Source organism: Paroedura picta, chromosome 8 (assembly GCF_049243985.1).
Source record: "Paroedura picta isolate Pp20150507F chromosome 8, Ppicta_v3.0, whole genome shotgun sequence".
Lineage (NCBI taxonomy): Eukaryota > Metazoa > Chordata > Lepidosauria > Squamata > Gekkonidae > Paroedura > Paroedura picta.
In genome coordinates this window covers 39,435,934-39,458,857 of record NC_135376.1, presented here as the reverse complement: position 1 = coordinate 39,458,857, position 22,924 = coordinate 39,435,934, and the positions used below count along the sequence as shown (strand labels likewise).

General features: G+C 46.2%; 1 protein-coding gene across 6 annotated transcripts in view; it reads right to left on the bottom strand.

Moving 5' to 3' along the window:
• ETV5 (ETS variant transcription factor 5) overlaps positions 1-20,444 on the bottom strand; it is a 38,104-nt gene extending 17,660 nt beyond the window's left edge. Inside the window, exons 1-7 of one of the 6 annotated variants that reach the window (XM_077349175.1) lie at positions 20,422-20,444; positions 18,028-18,156; positions 17,577-17,664; positions 17,410-17,457; positions 17,269-17,319; positions 3,896-4,025; positions 2,138-2,437 (exon numbers count right to left, since the gene is read on the bottom strand). In XM_077349175.1, the coding sequence (XP_077205290.1) occupies positions 2,138-2,437; positions 3,896-4,025; positions 17,269-17,319; positions 17,410-17,457; positions 17,577-17,664; positions 18,028-18,072 (662 nt within the window). In that variant the 5' untranslated portion in view covers positions 18,073-18,156; positions 20,422-20,444. Of the gene's footprint in view, positions 1-2,137; positions 2,438-3,895; positions 4,026-17,268; positions 17,320-17,409; positions 17,458-17,576; positions 17,665-18,027; positions 18,157-18,305; positions 18,949-19,336; positions 19,478-19,502; positions 19,526-19,625; positions 19,648-20,107; positions 20,265-20,421 lie in introns of those variants that run through there. The other 5 variants (XM_077349171.1, XM_077349176.1, XM_077349177.1 and 2 more) reach the window with 5 other exon arrangements.
• Positions 20,445-22,924: the final 2,480 nt, after the last annotated feature.

The following is a 22,924-nucleotide window of genomic DNA, read 5'->3' as shown; positions in this document are numbered from 1 at the left end:
GATCCAGGTTGCTGGGGAGAAAAGGGGGATTTTTGAAAGAGATGGAAAGGCTTAAAAAGCATACTTAGTATAAAGATGCTTGAACGTAACAGTTAAAAATCTTGGGAAATGCTGAGATAAGATTTCTTTTGGGATAACTTAATGCACCAGAACTGCATCTCATAAGGGATACATTCCTGCTAGAAGCACAGCCTAGTCAGCAACCTTGGCTTAGTACAATTTTAGCTAATATGGTTGGCAAGAGACAATACCCTGTAATAAGAAATACTGGAAAAGATGGCATGCGAGGAGAGGATAGGGACCACCCCTTTCCATATAAGCCATCAAGAACCACTTGAAATAGTTTGAGCTCTTTTACAACAGGGTGCTGGAAACAGTGATCAATATAAAGACCAGCAATAATATTAAAACAATCAATAGAGGTTTAAAGGAGGATGGAACAATATTAGTACAGGTAAAGCCTAATAGTCAAGGGGTAGCACGGAAGACCCTTATCAAAAAGAGCATGTTGGCCAGGGATGCACAGAAGCATCAGGTTTCCAAATGTTTTCTGCTACCTTAACTAGTATTCATTGAACCTAAGTAAAAGGAACATGCACAGGATTGGAGGGGGGAATGCAACAGCTGGGCTCATGTCCAGCAATCATTTAACTTGGGAAGCAATTAATCTCTTGAAAGGGAAAGGAGCTTACAGAATTTCATTTTAAAAACACCCTGGGTTTAAACCATGACAAACACCATGGTGGATATTAACTTAGGAGAAACAGATACTAAGAAACAACCATTGTATTCAAATACTGTGACAAACAGAGGGTTGTATGTGATGGGCCTGAAAAAAGCTTGTTGCCGTGTGCTCCCGTCTCCCCTCTCCTTGCACACAGATCATGACTGCAGGATTCTGGCATTCAACAGCCTTGAATCAAGCTCCAGTTTGTGGGGAGGAATAAACAGGGGCACCTTAAACTAACCGGAGTTTAGCCTGAGATTCAAAACCTTGGTTTAATCCCAATTTAAAATCCTGATACACAAATGTGTAGTTTAAATTCATTGAGGCGCCTGTATTCCGAGAGCCAGTTTGGTGTAGTGATTAGAAGTGCAGACTTCTAATCTGGCATGCCGGGTTCGATTCTGCGCTCCCCCACATGCTCGCCACGGCACTGATAAAGCTGTTCTGACCGAGCAGTGATATCAGGGCTCTCTCAGCCTCACCGACCCCACAAGGTCTCTGTTGTGGGGAGAGGAATGGGAAGGCGACTGTAAGCCGCTTTGAGCCTCCTTCGGGTAGAGAAATGCAGTGTATAAGAACCAACTCTTCTTCATCATCATCATATCATGGTGAACTGGAGGGGAATTCTAAGCTTCTCAAACCCTGCAGCCTTCCTGTGTTCACTGGGCATGAGAAGCAGAGGGAAGAGGGTGCATGCCAATGTGGCAAGTTCCATTTATACTCTTCTCAGGCAAACCTCTATTTGTCATGACATCTGAGTGCAACAGATTCAATGGATATAAGTTGTTTACTCTGAGTTGAAAGTCAGGCCTAAGAGTTCACTGACTGCTATTTTATGAAGTCATAAAGGACGGTCTCCCGAAGTAATACATTTATTCTCAAGAAAGGAACCACTCAAGCTGCTTTCTCCCATACAATGGGATGTAGAACATAAATAGCCTGGTCTCCTACAGCAGAAGGTGAGTGAAAAAAGTCAAAGAGTTCCTTGAGGCCAACGTTCAATCACAACACAACTAACAGAATGATAACATTAGAAATCTCACATCTACCTCAGAGTTTCCCTCTCAGGGCTGGGCCAGAAAACAGTTACTTGCCTCTTCAAAGAAAGTCATGATCTTTAAATCCCTGACAAGCAAACATAAAGTAGAAGCCAATCGGGGAGCTTTTTCCTACATTCAAAACAACTGTCAAACTCAAAAGCAGTCTAAGAATACTGGTGGTAAATGTAAATTAAATTCTGTGACAAGCCATGTCTTGTGCAGAATTTCATTCTGCCCAGTTTTGGATATGAGGCGTGCGACTTAGCCAGTCAGGACTTTACAGTTCCTTTTCAGACTCAGTTATTCAGAGGACGCACATCCAGGCTGCCAGACCTCCCCCAAGACCCCGCCGTGTTCCCCCTCCCTTTACCTGTGTTCTGTCGAATACTGGTTTTCAGGCATCATCTTTGGCATCTGAAGGGGTTGATGAGGTGGCCGAGGCACCGCAAAGGTCTGCTGCTGCCTCGGTTCCTGAAGAGCATGAGGGGGGCCTGGGGGAGGCGGAGCTCCTGCTGTGGTGGCGACATGAGCGGGAGTCTGCACAGGTGCTGCAGGCAGGTGTGGTGGAGGAGGAGGAGGAGGAAGGGAAGTGCTCTGGAGTGCAGGTGATACAGGGGTAGTAGGCGGGGTTAATGGCTTGAACCCAGCAGGGGGCTTCCTATCATAGGCACTGTAGGGGGGGGGGGAAGAAAACAAGAGAGGAACTCAATGTATAGGCCACAGCTTCAGCCTGCTGCTCCAGACAGCTCTAGCTTGTTAGCATTTCATGGTTGTCAGGAAGTAACAGTTAAAGTTGCTCACAGCCCCAAGGGAATCTTTGTACTTCAGGCAAGCGACAAACAGTCTGAGTCATAGAGCTCATTTTAAAACACTTGTCTCATAACTTTCTCTGAGTTAATTGAAGCTTCCGATTTTTTTTTCCAAAGAAAAACGGATTGTATTGAGAAAATTTTCCCTACCCCCATATCATATAACCAGCAAGGATATGGGGCCAAACTAGATGCGGCAGTGTCCTTGCACCACTCTGAGAATGACACCATTTTAATGACGCCATACCATGGGTGCCCAATCCCAACTGAGCCACGGTGTAGCTCTCTTGTTCCTCCCACCTTTTCAATTGTGGAAACAACTCCCTCTCTCTGTGTGTGGCAGTTTCCACACTGGTTAAGGTGTGCATGTGTGTGTGCGGGGAGAGTGATGGTGGTGGTATGAAAGCACCTCCTCATGCTGCAGATCTGATCAGGGTTGGGCCCTCCCAGCATTTTTAAATGGTTGCCACAAAGATGCTGCCATGACTAGTTTTGCTCCTATGGTAGCCAAAATGGCAGACAATTTCCACTCAGTCAATGAATAATCACGTCTTCAAGATGTCATAAATGTGACTTTTTCCTCACATGTGTGTGTGAGGGGAGCATACACCTGACACCCATGTTTGAAAGTCACAAGGGTCTACTTTGCTGCAATGTCATACAAAAATAGCCACAGGCAATCTTTGCGATATGAAGACAAAGTGTTTTTTCCCATCTTTGGGGTTTATTTCAAGAAAATGTCTTGTGAGAAGCATAGTTCTAAGAACATTGCCCTTCACAGTCACTGAGACTTTCCAAGTTCAAAGGAAATGCATATCCCCCACGACTGTAAAGGACAGTGTTCCTAGGACTACACTGTAAGTAACCCTTGGAAAGTAACTTGACTGAGGATAACATGATAAGGAGATATTTGATATCACCCTACAGGAAGATCTGTTCTACAGAAAGGCTTTGCACTATTTTAAAACTGAAATGTTATGTATGGTCTTCTTAAAGCCTTTCAAACGGATTGGGGCCGCTATTATCGCTAAGCAGTTAAAGTCACAGCAGTACACCAGTAGATCCATAACATAGCTGTTTTCCCAATAAAACGATGCCAGAGCAGTGACAATAAAATCCGCTGGCTGATGTTTTCCACTTCCCCACTTCCATCTGTTTGCAGCTAGCTGGCGTTTAGAGCTGGTGTCAGAACAGCTAAGGAAACTTGCTGCTGGGGCAGATGGGCTCCTTAGGCTTTCCAGATGTGCCCAGCCTAGTTGACACGCTCCCCAGCCCTCCCAGGGCTTCTCAGTTATGCTCCGCAAACATGTCCTACCTACCAGTAGTTGTAGAGGCACTTTTCTCCATAATGAGCACAATGCACCTGTTCATGGCTACAGGTGGACAGCTCAGAAGAAGGGCTGTGGAGTTCCCTCTTGATCTTGGCTGGGGGTGGCGCATGCAGTACCACTAAAAGCAGAGATGGAAGAAAAACCAAAAGAAGGTCAAATATCAGCATTTGTAATATTTTGCAGCAGGCACAGCTCTTTCATTCTTTCTTTTTGTCTCCAAGACTCAGGCCTGATTTTGATATAGTTCAGGAACGATGCAAGAACATTCTCACATGATCTTATGTATATCCAAGCATTTCATTTAAACTGGGTTGTTAGTCACTACATGTGCAGTGTTTGCAAGCCAGAGACCTGTAGCCTGGGTGGACATTGTGTTGGCATGCTACCATTGTGCATAAAGTGGGATTGCATGCATAGGGGACCAACCATGCAACACGGATGAATTCTTCTGCCTGCCAGCCTCATATTTAAGTTAGGCCTTGCTGATGCTTACTGTTTTGCACACTGGTGTTTGTCTCTACTTCTGTGACACAGTGGCAGTGCTGTGGAAGCGTCTGCCGCTACTAGGTGACGAATGCTGAACAGGTCTCAGCTACTTAGGCAGATTGTAAGTGGGTGGGCAGAACAGCATCATCTGGTCATGGAACTGGGGTCACTATGGTGAGCAGGTAATTGTGAATTTCCTGCATTCTACAGGGGGTTGGACTAGATGACACTGGAGGTCCCTTCCAACTCTATGATTCTACTGCCCCTGAAGCAGTTATCTGAAACACCATCACAACTTCTCATTCTTAAGGCTCAACTGTTATTCTTTTGGTACATTTCATGCTGGTAAGAAGAGAACAGAAAAATTAGAGCTCAGGAGAAATGAGCGTTATATCTATAAATTTTGAAGGAGGGAGGCATGTGTTCGAGCCCATAATCAAAAGTATACACAGCTCTCTACTCTTTAAGTAAGATTATAATAGAACAGTGGCATTTGAACTGCACTGGTCAGTCTGCCTCAAAACTCTCTGTACATGAAAGAGGATTCTGGGGTATGTAGGGCACATCCTCATGAGGTGCCCAAGACACAGAGTGCCTTTAGAAGAAGCTTAACACTTAGTTGCAGCAGTGCATTGCAGGGGAAGATCAATAATGACAGATAAGCTATCAACCATGGAGGTTGACTAATCTCTGGGGATCTACAGAATGCAGCCTGAAAATTCTGCAGTAGAAATACAGAGCTACAGATCATAGAAGGAAAGGAAAGCCTCCTGAATTGATGCATTTCTACACTCATATGTTACCCTAACTCGATCGCAAAGTTTTCACAGCTGCCTGGATGCCAGCACAGCTCCTCTGTAACCTGAAGTTTGCTTTGGACAAGCGTCTATCCTGAGCTGCCATTGAGAGAAATAAGAGAAGTGGGCTTTGAAGTACTCAGTCAGTCCTGGCACTCTGCACCCAACACCCCTTTAAGCGAGATGCATCCTCCAGCACAGGATCACATCCAAGCAAAACTTGGCAATGGAAGGCAAAGTTCTGTTCGTCCTCTTTTGGAAACAATATGTTGCAACTATGCCAATGTTTGTCGACAAGTTTCAAAGTAGGAAATGACTTTGTTAGGACAAACACCTTGTCTCGTCAAGGGTCACGGTAACTTCCAGCTAGGCTGGTTCTAAAAATACAACATGCTGAATCTACGAAATGCCCACATTTGGTCAGGGGCAAAGTTGGGCCTTTTATCATCCTAATTCTTGTTAAAAAGTAGTACACTCTTGACATCCCACATATGTAGATCCCGGGGAGACCACCACCACCTGTGTTGTATACCATTTCACATGAGAGTACAAACCCATGACCATGTTTCTACACTGGATATTTTAATCAAACACACAGAAATCTGTATTAGGACAAGGGCTGAATTCATTCCAATATTTTGGCAGCAGATTTTGGTCCCAACAAAATCTGGGGGTTTCAACATCTCGCCTGCCTTCATCTAGTTAATTTGTAGGCCAAGGTGACCCCTAAACAGAATGGCTCAACAGAAGAGATATTTGCTCTCATACTGGCTTGGAAAGGTTTCTTCATTATTTATTACTACTGTTACCTATCCTGACTACATTCTTTGTTCTGCTGACGTTATGTACATTTCTGTGGGTGGCTTTGGCAAGCACATTCTAACCAGGACAACACTGGATCATCTGTTAGGGCTGTTTTGAGCCTACTGGATCATCTCAATGCAAAGGTAAGGATCAAATGAACTCCATACCCCTTTCAAGCTAAGGACTATAAGAGCATTACTCCCCGCCCCCACATACACACGTCCAACCATCCTCAGAAGAAAAATAACACAGAGAATGGACACAGCCAGCCACCAGTTCTACAATTCTGCAGTTGTGCTTTTTTGAGCTGCTGACTGCAGCAACATACAATTCTCTTTTCCACATTGTTCCATGTAAGCACGTGTCCAAAATTATTTGGAAGAACATATACAAGCACAACCTGGCCCTTAGATTTTAAATTAGAAGATGTGCTTTGTGAGTTTTAGTCAAGGCTCCTTTTTGGTAATATCTTTATTTAACAAAACACAAAACAACACAGAACAGAAATGTGAAGCTAGCCCAGTTAGGTAATTCGTAGCCTCACCCCGTCTATCCTAGTGAGAATTCTCTTAGTGCCTTCTGTAAACATCTCAAATCTCACAAGGTGTGGGGAATGCAATCGGCAGCACAGCTTGAATCTCACTGATGTCAGGAGCCCCTAACATACTCTCCTGTCCACTCACCAAGATGACCACCAAACCCATCTAAGGATATCTGCCCTCAATGCTGGTCATGTCTCTTCTCAATATGAGTAACCATAAGCCACTGCAAAAACAATGTGTATAGATCAGGGGTAGTCAAACTGCGGCCCTCCAGATGTCCATGGACTACAATTCCCAGGAGCCCCTGCCAGCATTTGCTGGCAGGGGCTCCTGGGAAATGTAGTCCATGGACATCTGGAGGGCCGCAGTTTGACTACCCCTGGTATAGATCCTTCACCATTCATTGATCTCAACCAATCAACCCATCAACCAACCATTTTATTTGTGTACTGCCCCATCCTTGTTAGCTTGGGGCAATTGACAATATTTAAGCAATGCATCATGAGAGATAAAACAACAGTCCATTAAAAACTGCCTCCTGTTATTGTCTCCGTGTGGGGATCTGTCAAGGTTTGGAATGCTCCCTGGCAGTGGATATTTCAAATGGGGAGGCCAGCATCTCATGATGCCATTTCCTGGACTCAATCATAGGTCTGGCAGAACAGCTCAGTTTTGCAGACCCTGTGGAACTGTGTGAAATCCTGGAAGGACCTGATCTCCTCAGGCAGAGTGTTCCACCAGAATGGGGCCAGGGACAAAAAGGCCCTGGTCCTGGTGGATGCCAGTTTTATCTCCCTGGAGCCAGGGACCCTAAGCAGATTTAAATTACCAATTTTTTGGGGGGAGGGGGTATATGCTAATCAATTGCTCTCTGTTACTTAATGTCAATTTTGGTGACTTCTCCTGAGGACCTGAGGTGGCTTTCCAGAATGGAATACTGGGAAAACATCTCCTCCTTGAACCTACACAGTCAAAATAGCCCTCTGTCCCAGGACTCTGAGATGTAGCCTCTCCCTGTACCAATGTCCTCCAAAGAAGAATACAAGGAAGAAGATACCAACGAAAACTGTAGCCCTCTCCTATCCTGAATCTGTGGAGGCTAGAAAGAGCTCATTCCAACTTAAACCCATTTTGTGATTTTGATTCAGAAGCAAATTTCAAAAGGAAGATTTAGAAAACAACAAATGGGAGATGTATAGTAACCAACCAGAGAGGGTGAGAGCTGCCTCTGGTCCCAGTGCTCCAGCAGGGACCTCTGTATGTGCGTATATACACACACACACACTTTAAACCAACTAATATATGCTTAACCTAATTAATTTCTAAAAGAAGAGACTCTAGGCCAAGGCAAGTGCGTCACAGTGCTGTACCTAAATAGCGACTGAACAGCTTGACTTAGTCGGAAGTGGGGCATTATCTCTGCAAAGGCAAAGCACAGCCTGGTCACACTTCGAGAGGATAGAGGATAGCTTGGGACCGAAGGCTTCCAGCCATCACTGCCAATTAGCTATTTCCTCCATTCTCTGTGCATTGAAGCCTTTGAGGGGGGAGAGAGAGACACACACACACATGCAAACTCCTTTTCCCAAGTCGGAGCCATCCCAAGAATGAGTGCTGAATTCTCAAAGGCTTGTTTGCAAGGGAAGGCAGAGCTGTGCTCCAGAATCCTCAAGCAAAACGGGACAGGAGAGCCAAGAGGGCCTTGGGACACTACCAGCCCTTTAACAGCAAGGTAATATTCAGACGTGGCCTATGGGGAGAGGCTGCAGCTGCACTTGATCAGCTCAGCAAAAATATACAGCAGTGCACAACAGAGTTCATTCACCACTGCTTTTTAAACAGCAGCAGCTGCATTTCTCTATATCCCTGATGGTCCACTTTGGTTCATGTTTGGCATCTGAAGTGTTAATGACTCCCCCCCTCCCCCACTGCCTCCTCTCCCACCCCCGTGTTCCTCCTCCTATTAGGCACAGCCTTGCTGAACAGCAAACAGCAGGAAACTCACTTTGGAGGTGTTCCAGCTGTCAGTCAGAGGCATGTTTCTTTCCAACAGTCTCTGTGTTGTTTGAACTGTTGTTTTTCTGCCAGCAGCACAATGGAGCTTAGTTATTCATTGAAGGGGGGGGGGAGTCTGCAAGCAGGCACCGCCCTCCATTCACAACCAATTTGGAATACTCCATCCATTCACAAAAAAAACCCTCTCCCTCTCCCCCTGCAGCTGAGCGCTACCAATCCGGAGAAGGGAAATGACACTTAAGATCATAACAGAGACCAGCTGTCCTGGACAGAGAAGCTTGTGCTGTGGACAACGTTTATGTAAGGAATTCAAACACTGCAGGAAAGCACTGCAGAGCTTGGAGGGAGTCAGCCTATTAAGCTTGTTGTAAACCCAAAGGATTGCACAACTCCACTTGTGGTGAGGTCCGGAAATGCCCTTTGGCGGGGAGGGAGGGAGGGGGGGAGTAAAATGATTTAAAAAATTAACTTCCCCCCCAAAAAACAACATTGCCTGCCAGTGGACAAGAAAACTCGCTCCAACTGTTGAAACCTCCCTGGGTTCCAAACTGCAGTTGTTTCTGCCACCTCTCTATTTATGGGAAGAAATCTGGAAGATCTAATTAAACCCTCTGCAGCACAATGGACTTGTTGGAGGACCCAGGACTTGTGAATAAACTAGCAGACTATTGCTCCAAAAGGGGCAGAAGGGAGAAGAGAGGAGCCCTGAAGGAATCCAGCCAAGACATATTAATGCCTACAGAAGAAAACAGAACAGCATCCAAGATCACCTTCTTTCCTAGAAACTCCAAGGGACTGCCCACAAAGAATACTCAGAAACATTCATTATCAGATTGCCACTATCATATAATACCGTCATGGGAGTTACAATGGCTGACCATTAGTTTTGGCACAATTCTCATTTTTCACGCTGAACTTGAAAGCCCCCATTCACTGGCCCTGCATGCCAAAGTCTTCCTGTCATTTAGGATCATATATACAAGGTGTAGTAGATGGGGAGATGAGAAGCTCCATCAAATGTCCACTTCAAAGGATTCCAAGGTACATGGCCGTTTTATGACAGCCCCATCCCTTTGCAAATTCCCAATCTGTAGGCTCACATTCATCCATGTCAATGCTAGGCAAGACTTGCCTGTTAACTGACTAGATTTCAATGTGCCATTCACAAAATAATTAGGGTTAGGAAATTACTATCCCCACTGTACACACAGATCAGGGAGCAAAACAGGTGGAAAAAGTCTTTGTGGATGCAAGGGATCCTTTATGAAGGAAAATCCTTAAAATAAAATTTTTAAAAAGCCCTGTTTCCTCATATCGTTCCCAGTTCCTAATATGGGAAATCGGGCTCTTAGCATACCCTTGGGCCCAAAGCAAGGATCCCCCCCCCCCCCCCCCCGTTTAACCAGTAGCCACTTCTCGGACCTTAAGAATGGGTGTTGAGTGCCATAACAATTCCTGTGGGAATGTGGCTGATCACAAAATGGTGGGAAGCTCCACAGAACATGAGCAGGTGCCAAGCTAAGCCCTCTCCTTTGATAGAGGCAGTGGTTTCCTAGGTGCTTCTTAAAAACACAAGATTGATACTTCCCAAGGCGGTCTCAAGCACAAGTAGAGGAAACAAGTAGAGGAAAGCCAGGATTAGCTCTTTGCTTTGGGGAAGAAGACAGTACCAGGAAAAAACACTGGCAGGGCTACAGCACCTATGAGCCCTGCTTTGGAGTCCATGCTTTAAAGCCCCAAACACAGTTTCTTTCTGGTCCCCAAAACTTTCTTTGGGTTCAAAGCAGGGTGGGAAAAGAGCAATTCCCTCCCAGTTTGAAGAACTGCAAGGGTAACCTGGGTGTCTCTCCATGGGCAGGTATGATCTGCATGATTTCTAATGAACATCCCCATCCATGTAGTGATTTGCACTTGGGATACTCATCCAACTGCCTTCCCTGAACACAGATCAGAGCAGACTGAAAATTTAGGCTGTCAAACCTTGATGTGGCAAAAAAGTGTGCTGCGTAGGCTACCGGAAAGCACCCAGACCCTTTTTTGGATCAGGTACAGCAGTGTGAGGAGGGAGAATAAAACCAAGGAAAAAGCGCCCTTTCTCATTGTCTGTGTTCTTCCCTCTCCATGAAATACCCCTCTTGTGACTCAATAGCAGGGAAGTTCAATACAGCACAAGGGTTTTTTTTAAAATTAGTCTGCTGTATTTTAACTGGCCTACATTGGATTTAACTCTCACTCTGTAGACATATCTTCCTTTTGTTTGTTAACAAAAGAAAGCCCCACAGAAGCAAGAAGACTATCCACCTCCTTGGGAACCAGAGAACAGGGCCAGGAGTCAGCCCAAGGCCCTCCTCCTTTTGCCACAAAACATCAAAGCCAAACAGGAAACAGAAGCTGGACCTGCCTCATCTCGACCAGTCCAGAACCAACTTGCAGAACAGGCAGGCGAGAGTCCAGCAAAGGGAGGTTCCTCGCTAAGGGGATCCGTAGCAAAGTCAGAGCTAAACCCTCATCCTTTTTCAGGCAGCCCTGCCAGGCAACTGGGATAGAAGACGCAAGCAAAGGGCTTTCCTCAGGTGCCGAAATTGAGAAAAACACCTGGCAGCACCTAGAGGAAGAGCTCAGTGCTTCAAAGACACAGATGTGTGAGTATGTATGGGTGGGTGAGTGAGTGAGTGAGTGAGGGGGGAGGGGGGGTTCTAATTTCTCTGTTATAATGTCCTCACTATAATTAGAACCTGAGCAAGCAGGATGACGACAGGAAGTGCCTCGACACGCCACGGCACGGAGGAAGTCAGGAATGTAGCACCACTCGGATGGAAGGCATCCAGGGCTTTGTCTTGCTCACCTGCAAACTGGCAGCAAAGGTGGGACAAGAATGCTGAAACAGCATCAAGGCACTGGGGCTTCAGGCCCTGCAGGACATGCGTGCATAGAGCTTTGTGCTATTTTAGTGCTGCCCTGTTCTCCGATGCTAGGGCACTGACCCCATAACACTGTCCTTAGACTGGGTTATCCTGCTTGCCCCACTAAACATGGAAAGATACAAGCTACAAGGGGTGTTTAGAAGCTAGCCACAACATCCCTCCAATGGTACTTGCAGCAATTAGACCATTGGCCACCTTTCTAATCACCTAATCTACTCTGCTCTAATCTAATCTAGTTCTTCTTGATAAAACAGAATGGGCCGAAATACACAGCCACAGGATTCTACAGCACACTTCTGGCTGAAGTGTATCCCTTTTGACATCAACTATAAGATCAAGATCCAACACCCCTGCACAACCCTCACCCATCTGTACATAGAAAGCTAACAACTAAAACAACTTTCACCTGATATGCTTGCTTTCTAGATGCTAGGATTTTTACAAAGAAAGGAATTAGGGGCATTTACTTATTTCATCAGCTAATTTATATGCCGTGTTTCTAACTGAATTAGGTTCCCAGGGTTAACATTCAGCCTCAAGAGACACAGACCAGCAAGGGCTACACCAGGCATTCTCCTGACTGTATATAGCAATTCTCCAGGGCTTTTTCCATCCTGGCCCCAGGCTAGTGGAATATGCTGCCTAGAGAGACCAGAGTCCTGATGGAACTACCAAAGTTCTTCATGGTCTGTAAAATAGTGCTATTCCACCAGGCATATGGTTGAGGTCAGCGAAAATAAAATCATTGGGTTTCCCCCCCTCCAGAGCACAACAACATAGTTGACCTAAAGACACAGGAATAAGAGGTGAAACCACCGGGGCTCACGGGTTGATCGTTTTTGGTTTCTACTGTTTTTATCATTTTATCAGAGTTTATTTTTATGGAGAATTTTAAGATGTTGTACACCATCCCAAATCTACTAGGGAGAAGCAATTTATAAATCATCATCATCATCATCATCATTCTACTGCTGCTGCTGCCAATAATAATAATAACAACAACAACAACAACAACGACAAGTACAATAATCATAATCATCATCATCTGCAGGCTAGAAAGCAGAACCGGAGTCAAGTGACCCATGCTTGCAGACTTTTCAGAAAGACCACCAGACTAGGCTTCGTGCTCAAGGTTCCTTCTTGTGCTCTGCTCCATCTAGTCATATCCCCATTAAATAACACAGGCCTATTTAAAAGTCTCCTTGCAGGCTTGTGTGGGACCAACCACCTGACCTGCCTTTTGCCATCTGGAGGCGCACAACCTTACTCCACGACCATCATTTCCCAGGTTTCTGTGGATTCCCTCCTGGAGCAATTTGTTATCAAACTCCAAACTAACCTGTGCACGCAAGCCAGTTGCTTGGCAGCAGTTCACCATTGATCTTACTCCCGGGACATACCTGCTTGCCTCCAGAGAACTTTGCCACCAAGCAATCTGCATGGGAAGGGTTTACAGTCCTCAGAGGTTACTGCTTCCGTCATCAGTCCAACAGAGAAGCCCCCCAGAGATAAAATTCAGTCTCTTATCTCTGGACAAATCAGGCCAGAGAAGGCAGGGGACAAAGTTTCTCTGATACAAGCCTCTCATACTGCTCAGAAGCAAGCCCACTCTGCTTTCCTTAGGGAAGTGTCATCTTTTGGTGTCCCAAAGAATGGGACATGATTCTAACTCCCCTAACAGTCATGAACGATCCATCACGTGATACAATTGTCCCCTTGCTGCCATGCAAGAACTCTGATTCTTGGGGCTCCCTGAAAAGCTGGTCCCTCATCTATAGTTTTGGAGAAACAGCCTGAAATGCACTCAAACTCAAGGGATAATTCTATGCCTCTCCTCCAAAAAAAAAAAAAAAAGCAAAAGTAATATCTTTTAAAAATGCACACAAAGCAACCTTCTCATGTCATAAACCAGCTGAAGAGGCCCAGCAGCTAATGCTGAAAAAGATGCAGCCAATCACTAAACATCTGGGCTGTTTCACAAGGAATGCTATAAAGTAGAGTGGCAGATGCCACTAAAAGAACTTCACAATAGAGACATTCCTTCCATCCAGTTATCCCCATTTCTTGTCATTGTTAGAGCAGCACTGTATGCACACTTTTCGGAGAAAGACAACCACATGCAAGGGAGCTAATATGCTTCGAAGAGATACTGCTTCTCATGATATCTATACACTGTTCTCATTCTACTGTTCTACTTTGGACAAATGGACCTTACAGGTTTCTGAAAACGTGTTTCCTAGGGTTAAATGTGCTTCTGGTACCGGTCATGGACTGTACTCCCTCTTCAAACTGTCTTCAGCTGCTAAAAAAAGATAATCCATCTACCCCCCAAACCTTCACCAAAGTAGTTGTGTGCTTCTTTGAGGGTTTATCAGCAACACAAAAAACCACAAGACACTAACAAAGTGTCATTTTAATCCCCACAAACCTACTAAGATCCACCACTGATGGTTTGGCCATCAGGCAGAGACTGCCTGAAACTGCCTGGTAGTCCTTGAGTGGCAATTGGGAAAGGGTTTTAAAAACGGCAGGGGACTGATGTGCAGGGAAAGCCTAGCTTTGCAGGTATTCCCTACTCAGAGGCCACTAGGATGTCCCTGCACTTGTGTGGTACAGAAGAACAAGCATTCAGTCTCCGAGGGTTATGAGCTGGTCACAGTGGGGTGTCCACATGAGCAACAGAGGCAGGGGAAAATAAGGTTCTTGTCATTCATGGCAAGAGGTGCTATCCAAAGGGTACCTGGGACACACATGCAGCCACAATCTGCAAATGCTAGCCAGTATGAAGTTACAGTAACCAGGGGGGATACCATCTCCACTAAACACAAGAAGAAAAACTCTAGAATTTCAGCAACAACTGCTCCCTGCATATTTCTTGCATGACAAGTACCAAGTTTGGAAAAATCAATTTGTTATGTAATAGTAAAAAGAGGCTGGAACAATAAAACCGAAAATGAATAAGACAGCTAACTGAATTAGTACAGGGAGACCAACACGCTCCTTAACCTAAAATCTTTTACAGGATAAATGTTAGAAATTAAAATTCAGACCAGGAGATGGGCAAGGAATACTCCAAAAGAGCTTAAACTAAAAAGAGAAAGCCTGGGCACCAACTATAGAATCATAGAATCATAGAGTTGGAAGGGGCCATACAGGCCATCTAGTCCAACCCCTTGCTCAACGCAGGATCAGCCCTAAGCACCCTAAAGCATCCAAGAAAAGTGTGTATCCAACCTTTGCTTGAAGACTGCCAGTGAGGGGGAGTTCACCACCTCCTTAGGCAGCCTATTCCACTGCTGAATTACTCTGACTGTGAAAATTTTTTTCCTGATATCTAGCCTATATCGTTGTACTTGTAGTTTAAACCCATTACTGTGTGTCCTCTCCTCTGCAGCCAACAGAAACAGCATCCTGCCCTCCTCCAAGTGACAACCTTTCAAATACTTAAGGAGGGCTATCGTGTCCCCTCGCAACCTCCTTTTCTCCAGGCTGAACATTCCCAAGTCCCTCAACCTATCTTCATAGGGCTTGGTCCCTTGGCCCCAGATCATCCTCGTCACTCTCCTCTGTACCCTTTCAATTTTATCTACGTCCTTCTTGAAGTGAGGCCTCCAGAACTGCACACAGTACTCCAGGTGTGGAGTAGTTGTGTGCAGTTGTATAATAATATCCAATAAAATGAGTTCATGTGATGGCATACCAGAAAGCACCAAAAGACAGCCTACAATCTAATGGGAATAGGAGCCCCCATGCTTTAATTCCAATGTACAGCAAAGTAGCTCTCCCAACACAAAACCAGTTCAACTGGATCATAAATGCCCCATCCAAAAACATGTTTCCTTGGCGTTGAGCCCACTGTTTAAACGAAGCTTACTTCCAAAGAAGTGTGTTTAAGATTAGTGTGTTAGTCATACAACAGTGGATTTCTGCACCAGAGACCACAGTAAGCATGGATAATTTAAGCCAGTGAGTCATCAGAGATCAATGTACGCCATATTAACACAAGCGGTTCAAAAACTCTTGTTTTCGGAAGGTATCCCCTTCAATACTTATGGCAGCTCACAGATTTCTTATTGCTATTTTGGCACCATCCCTATAGTAGTCTCCAATATTATGAAAGCAGCTTGACTCATATGCGGAGTTCTGATAGCGATAGTAGAATCCTGTCCGTTTTATCGATGCTGTAACAAGACTTATTTGAAATCTTGTTAGCAAATCTCTAACTTGTGGTGGCTGAGAAAGCACAGACTTTTCACCAGGTTTGGTGACTTGAACTATTAAATGATTGAGCGCTCTTCATTCAGAGACGTGAACGCATTGTTCCAGGAAGGCTTCGTTTTCATTGTGAGATCTATTCCAGACAGGAAGCCATTCATTCATAAATAAACAACTTCCAATAGGAACGCCTCCTGCCATTGACTTTATTTTCCACAAATGCAGAATTGCAGGGAATGTAATCAAACCGCATAGGAGCCTTTTTTCTTTTTCAACCAAGAACTCCTGCACTATCTCAGAAGGTTTGCTGCAGAGGCCCAGCACTCTGAAGAAGCCATTTTGTTCCTCCCACAATCCTTCGGGTTACAGGGATGTAAAAGCTTGCCAAGAGGCACATTCAAAAACACCTTTGCCAACAACACCTCTTCCCCCGCAGACTGACTGCAGTTTATACTGCTTGGAGCAAGAACTGGAAGGGCTGGGCTAGAATGTCAACAGAGAGCAAAATTTCTGACTCCAGGCTGCCTTTCATCTCAGGGAAGATGAGGAGGAAGAGGGGGGAGAGAGAGAGCACAGCAAAACATGTCTGTCCGTCTGAAGAAGCTTTCATGGCAAGCTTCCCATTCACTTAAAAGTAATCTAAGGGCAATAATTAACATGCATTTATTGTGGCAGAAGATACTCCACTGCGTGTTGTGACAGAGTTTGAATGAAGAATCTGTTCTACTGCAGGCTATGTTTCCCTTCCTATACATTTCTCAGCCATTGAAACAGCCTAGCCAAAATCATCTCTCCCCCCCCCCCCAAAAAAAAACCTAAGCAAGGTTTGCAGTTAACAAGTCAGAGAGTCATTTGCTTCCATTTAAACCTCTTAACGCCTCAAGATCAGAGTCTAGAAACATGCAGGGAACATGCAAGCTTAAGTTGCTTGCTGAATTTAAAGGGGAAAAAATAAAGCTCCCCTCCCCCAGCAAAAAAAAAAAAAAGACACACCCAGGTTTGGCTCTCAGACTCTGCAGGGAAATGCAGAGTCCCTCTTTCTCCCTCTCTCTTTCTGATGCAGTGCAAGAGCGGGAGAGGTTTTCTGAGCAGCCTTCGTGGAGTTGCTGCCTTGCCAATGACTAATGCTCCCTGAAGCTGCTCAAGTTTCACCAGCAAAGCTTTGTCCTTCACAGCTTCACTTGCAACGACTCTAATAGCCAGAGAAGTCATTGAGGGAATTGGAGGCACAGAGCTGGGGGAAGCCAGAGTGCTCTTGTGCTTGCTGTCAAATGGGTTTTCATATCTTTTACATGATGAAGTATTCATGGGGGCTTGAAAGGATTCTGCAGAGATCAAGGTTAATCGGCAACCCCAGAGATAAATCCCAGTATACCCCCCTCGGCTGTTCTCCCATTGTCTCTCTGGTTGCTTGACTCTCTTCTGCCTGAGTCCCACCAACTCTACATATACAAAGGCTGACATTTTTATTAAAAACAAGAGCAGTCACCTACGGAGGGATCAAAACGTGCTAAAGTATTTTGTAACACATTTGCAAATTCCACAGCAAGCAGGCAAAGACGAGGAGCGTTACTTACAGTTATCCGACTGGAAATCTGGGACAAACTGTTCATCGTCAGGAACTTGGGCTGCAACAAAAAAGTTTTGCACTGTTTTAGGCACTCCGGATTACCAAGGCACAAAAAGATCTAGACAACAGTATCAGCAGAGATATTTACCTTCAGCTAACCAAGCCTCCTGCAGCTGGCTAAGGTCCTGAAACAATTCTGAAAAAGAAAGGAAAAAACAATTTAAGTGACTGCTCCACCTACTTGGAAATCTGCACATCCTGGTTAGAATGGTGGCAGTCAATGCACACGGGCAGGTGAGGAGGAATCTGTATTACCTTCAGAATCATGGGCCAGGTCAGTGTCCTGAAACTTCCGTTTCCTATCGTTCACTGGCCTCCCTCGACACTCTTCAGTGCAAGGTTTCTGGCAGAAGCAAATAAATAAAAGGGTGCCATTAGAGGAAAAGAGCTGAGAAACAGAGTCAACATGAACTTCATAGAAAGGAGAGGAAATGCAGTTTTATGCCAGGAATATCAAACAAAAAGGTAAAGCCAGGCAAGAGCTACTCTCAGAGCCGGAGAGCCCAGGCATGCCCAGTCCCATCGGGTCTTGGAAGTTAAGCAGGATTGGCCTTGGCTAGCATTTCGAAGGGCAGCCTCCAGGTTTGTGACATGGGGGCAGGCAATGGCAAACCACGGCCAAATGTCTCTTGCCTGGCAGCCAGACAATCTTAGGCTCTCCTGGCTCTCGTGCACACGTGCCGCACGATAAATGCATTGTACCTACCCCAGGAACCATGAAAGGGACTTGCTGATCATAAAAGCCGTCCATTGTGCTTGCAGATTCTTGAATATTGTCCTGAATGTTTTGAGCATTGAGCAATTCCAAGGTATGAAGACTTTTCAGAATCTAGCTCTGGCAAATGTAAATGGGGGTTGGGAGAAGAGAGAAGAATCAAAACATGTCCGGTCTTCAAGCTACTTTTAAAGACTTCAACTCTAACACAATCTCATGAACAAACTGTAAACTCCGAGGATTATCTATTGTGCTTTGCTAACACATACCAAGCATTCTTCATTGAAAAATCAATCCACTGCAGTGCTTTTCCCCTTCCATTCATCCAATTGCTGGGATGGCTCATGCTCATTCATTAGGCTACTACTATACCGCCTTATTGGTTTTTGTCAGCACACAAAGGCCCCAACCTTTAATCCCTGATGTCACAGAGTTACTATGGAAACAGCTGTGACATCATTAAAGACTAATTACAATTGCTTATGAAGAAACAGGGGTAGATTGAGATAATTCCATTTTCCCCCTACACAGTTAAAAGATAAAATGTAAAAAGCAGCAAATCTGCAGAAAGTGGATTCTATTTTGTGGCTTTTAAAATGAGAAACTTTGAATAGGCTATGGGAGAATTGCAAACACTGTTTACTCAAAAGTAAGTTCCTTTGGCTCCAGTGGCACCAACTTCCAAGTAAATGTACTGAGTGCAGCAGCCTTTCAAGCAATATGGTTTTTAGCAAACCTCAATTTTTGACTCCCAGTATTAGCAACAAAGTTGAAATACGCTGTAACAGAACCAGTGGGCCAACACGAAATGAAAAAACAATGTTCTTCTGATGCAACCCTTGCTGTTCCTTCGAGCAGCCTGTGTGCAGTGCAGGAACCAACTCTTAAAATGCACGGAGCCATTCCTGGGCAGTGTGAGCCTACGCACTCTGGCTGAGATGCAAACCCCACATACTTCAAAGGGGTTGACTCCAAAGGAAAACAGAGGCACAGCATCTAAACAGCTTTACCTTGAAGTTATATGCTTTTCTTTGAAAAGAAAGTTTTGTACTTCTAAGCAAGGAGGAGATAATTTCAAAGCAAGGAGGAGATACACAACTCGCATTTTCTAATTAATTTTAGAGAGAGAAAAACCAGAATCCCGATGCACAAAAAAAGTTTAAATGTGGATTTCGTAACATTCTTTCTAAAAAAGAAGGATCTCTTGTGAGCTTCCTAGAGGATCTACTGTTGAAGACTTATCTGAGAAATCCACCGGGACCATAAATGTACTTATTAATTAAAAAAGATAAATAAAAACCTCGATGTATAATTTCCTCTGCCGGTTCCGAACAAAAGGTTTCCGATTTAAACCGACGAAAAACCACTCTCTTTAACCCCGCGGCGTACTTCAGCCGCTGTAATTCTCTTCTTCCCTTTCCCGTACCCCTAGAAAAACCTTTAGCCCAGCCAAACAATACAATTACCATCCCTTCCCCTCCGCGCAAATCTGGCCTAAGTTTTACGAATGGCAGAGGAAGCAACGAGAGCAGGTAGAATGTAACTGGATCCCCAGAGCAGGGCCCCATTCACAAAAACAAGGCACGCACTTTTCAGCTCCCTCCATTCATGAACCGCCTTCAGATGTGCCCCCACCCCCACGGCCCTGTTCAGAACGCCGCGAAAGAGCCTTAGCCCCCGCCCCCGCACTCAATGCTTCATTCACACAAAACCAGCTCCATTCATAAAATCGCCCACATTCACAAAAAACTCTCGGCAGAGCCACTGCCTGCAGCAGCCTGTGGCGGCGCGGCTGTGCAACTCTACGCACTCAATGCAACCTCCAGGCATCCTGCAGCCCCCAACCCGCCCCTCCTGCGGCTCAAGCCTGCCTCCCGCGGACCTGCCCCGTGCCCTCCGCGCAGCGGCTGCATTCCAAGCCCCGCACCTTGCGCCCCGAGCACCTGCGCCCCGCCAGGCGGCCTCCCGCCACCGACCCGGTCCCCAGCCACGCGCGCCCCTGGCTCCACACCGCCCTCCGGAGGACCCCCGCACCCGGCCCCGCAGGCTGGGCAGCCGCCCCCCTCCTCACCTGGCCATAGGACGGCCGCTCTGCGATCGCTAGAAGCCCAGTGTCTTCTTTGGGTTGCTGCCGGAGCCCCCGAACGGCCTCCGGTGCCCGCCCCACCCTGTCCCTATTGGCCTGCAGTCCTGCCAGAGGTTGTCGATCACTGCTTGTTTACCCTACCAGGCACCCAATGGCGCTCGGATGTTACAACGCCTCCTGGTTCTGATTGGGTGCATCTGCCTAGCCGCGCGTGCTAAGCCCGCCTTCTCGCAACGATGAAGGGCCTGGTTATTTTCTGTGAGGGAACAGAACCAACCAAGGCAGCCTGATTTACATACTTTTTCGAGGAGGGTTTTCATTCATAAAGAAGGATCGCGTTCCGAGGGCGAGGCAGCCGCGGCGAAGATTTAAAGGGGACGCGGACCGTGAGGGGCCCTGTGGGGGGGTTTTGTGGGTTGGTTTTTGGGGGGCGGTCTTTTGGGCTACGGCTTCACGGAGTGACTGTTTTGGCTCCTCTCCCGCAGTTCCCAAGATTGCTCGTGGCCGCAGGCAGGCTCCTTTGCGCCCGCTGTGGCTTCGGGTTCTTGAGCCAGAGAAAGGTCACCCTCGGTCGCGGAATTATGGCCAGGCATCCGCGGCCCTCCGGAAAGCACGGAGCCCAAGCCCCCTTCGGGTGGCCGGGGGGGAATGGCAGGGAGCAGCCCCCTGTCGTTTGGGATGGATTCGGTTTCATTGACATGCTGTGAGCAGCGACCAGGGCGCTCTGCCTTGCGTCCAGGCCCGCTGCGTGCGGGAAAGCCAACAGCGACTTCGTAAACGCATCTCCCCCTGCAGAGGATCGGTTTGCGCTAGCGCTCCAGAATAAGCCACCCAAGAGTTCGGCGGAGTTAGTTGAGACGGGGTGAACGGAAGAAGGAGGGCTCCTTATTGAGTTAACATGCGGCGGGTCACGCTGGGGAGCTGGAAGCCTTCGCCCTCCTCGCATTTCAGGTCCGGCTAACCTCCCGAGATCCAGCCGCGCAAGTTCTGGGCCTCGCTCTCCCCTTGCAAGGCGCGCTTGCTAAGTGGGACTCTATTCTCCAGCCACTTGCCATTTTGGCATGCCAACCAGCAAAGAACAGTAGCTGGGCCGGTTCTCTTGCTGGGATCGGAAGAGGATGACCCCCCCCCCCCACACACACACACAGACTCAAAGGGAGGTGGGAGAATGCTTCCCCACTTCATAGGAATGTCTCTCTGTGGGCTAGAGAGCTCCAAGCCCTATCACAGTGGGTGAAGGCTTGCTGAAATGCAGTGGGAGAATATTCTTATACATACTTAGTGTTTATATGGCTCTTCTGCTTGACATTCATTGATAATTCATTCACAATGATTATTCTTACAACAACCCTGTAAGGTAGGTCATTACCAATTAATGCCAAGCAGAAGAGTGTTTATAGTGAGTTACAGAAGCAGTCTGGAGGTGACCGTAGCATGGATGACTGTAGTCAAGTGGTCCAAAGACAGGCAGGGTGTTAGTAGCCGTGCCTAGCACAAATGTAAGAATGCTGACCGGGCTACCCCTGTGACCTGGGCCTTCATAGATCAGGAGGACTCCAGAATCATTCCCAAATTCCTTGCCCATGGTGCAGTGTTAAGTTGTGTCCTGGCAAAGGTGAGTAGGTGCACTTCCTGACCTGCTCCCTTCTCACTCAGCTGCAGGCCCTCCATCTTGGAGGAGTTGAATTTCAGGCAACTCTGCTATAACTATTGAGCCACTGCTCCCAAACATCTGGCAAATGTATCGGGGGAGGAGGGAGTCCGGGTTGCCATCCATGAGAATATAGAGCTGGCTGTCGTCCACATATTGGTGACAACCTAGCCTGTAACTCCGGGCTAGTTGAGCCAGAGGGCACATCTAGATGTTGAACAGAGTAAGTGAGAGAAAGCAAGGAACCTCTCTCCAGCACCTTGTAGACTGCATGTTGGACATGGACGCTGCTAATATTTAAATGTACACAATTAATTCAGCCAGTAGTAAGCCACATGTTGCTCATATTAGGGAGGGACATAGGGTGATGGCTACTTGGACTCTGGTAGGACTAGTCTACACAAACCTTGCTTCCTTTCTAGAAAAAATGGAAGCTTGGGCTCAACTTTATCTGGAAATGCTACCTAATTTCCCCCCATAACTATTAACCCAATATCTTTAGAGAGAGGAGATTGGGGAAAATGATTACAAGTCTGGGTGGGAAGAGTAGTGGGAATCAATTGAAAGAAGATATGCACTAATACCAAAAGCAGTTCCATAAATTCAGATCAAACACTGAGACATTTAATTGTGGCTCTGGAAACATCCCTGCCTTATCCTTACAGAGGGAGGATTTCCTCTAGTTACTCAGTGATAAAGGAGATGTACTTTGTACCTGCTCAAGAACACTTTATTCTAGTCTTACTTCATATGGAACAGGGTTAAGCCTTGGAATTTAAAAACATACCAGGACTGGACCCTGTAAAGCTGAATGGCAAACAGGGGGAATTGCTGATTGTTTCCCTGGGAAAGGGTCTGCTCCAGGAAATCAGTAATGTGGAAATTGTGGCTGGGCCAATTATTGCTGGGAGCTTGCTGACATCTTGTCAGTTTTAAACCAGCAGAGTTAGCTGCTGTTTGTTTTCAAGTTTAGCAGAGGGAGCAGGTATTTAAACAACTGATCCCCACAGCCCTTTGAAGCCACATCTTGCCGTATGTCTCCGGTGCACCAGTTGTTTGGCGGAGCCTGGATGCCACTGCCTCGACTAGCCTTAGCCTTTCCCATGGTAGTTCCCTTCGTGTGGAACAGGCTTCCCAAGCAGGCGGAGGGC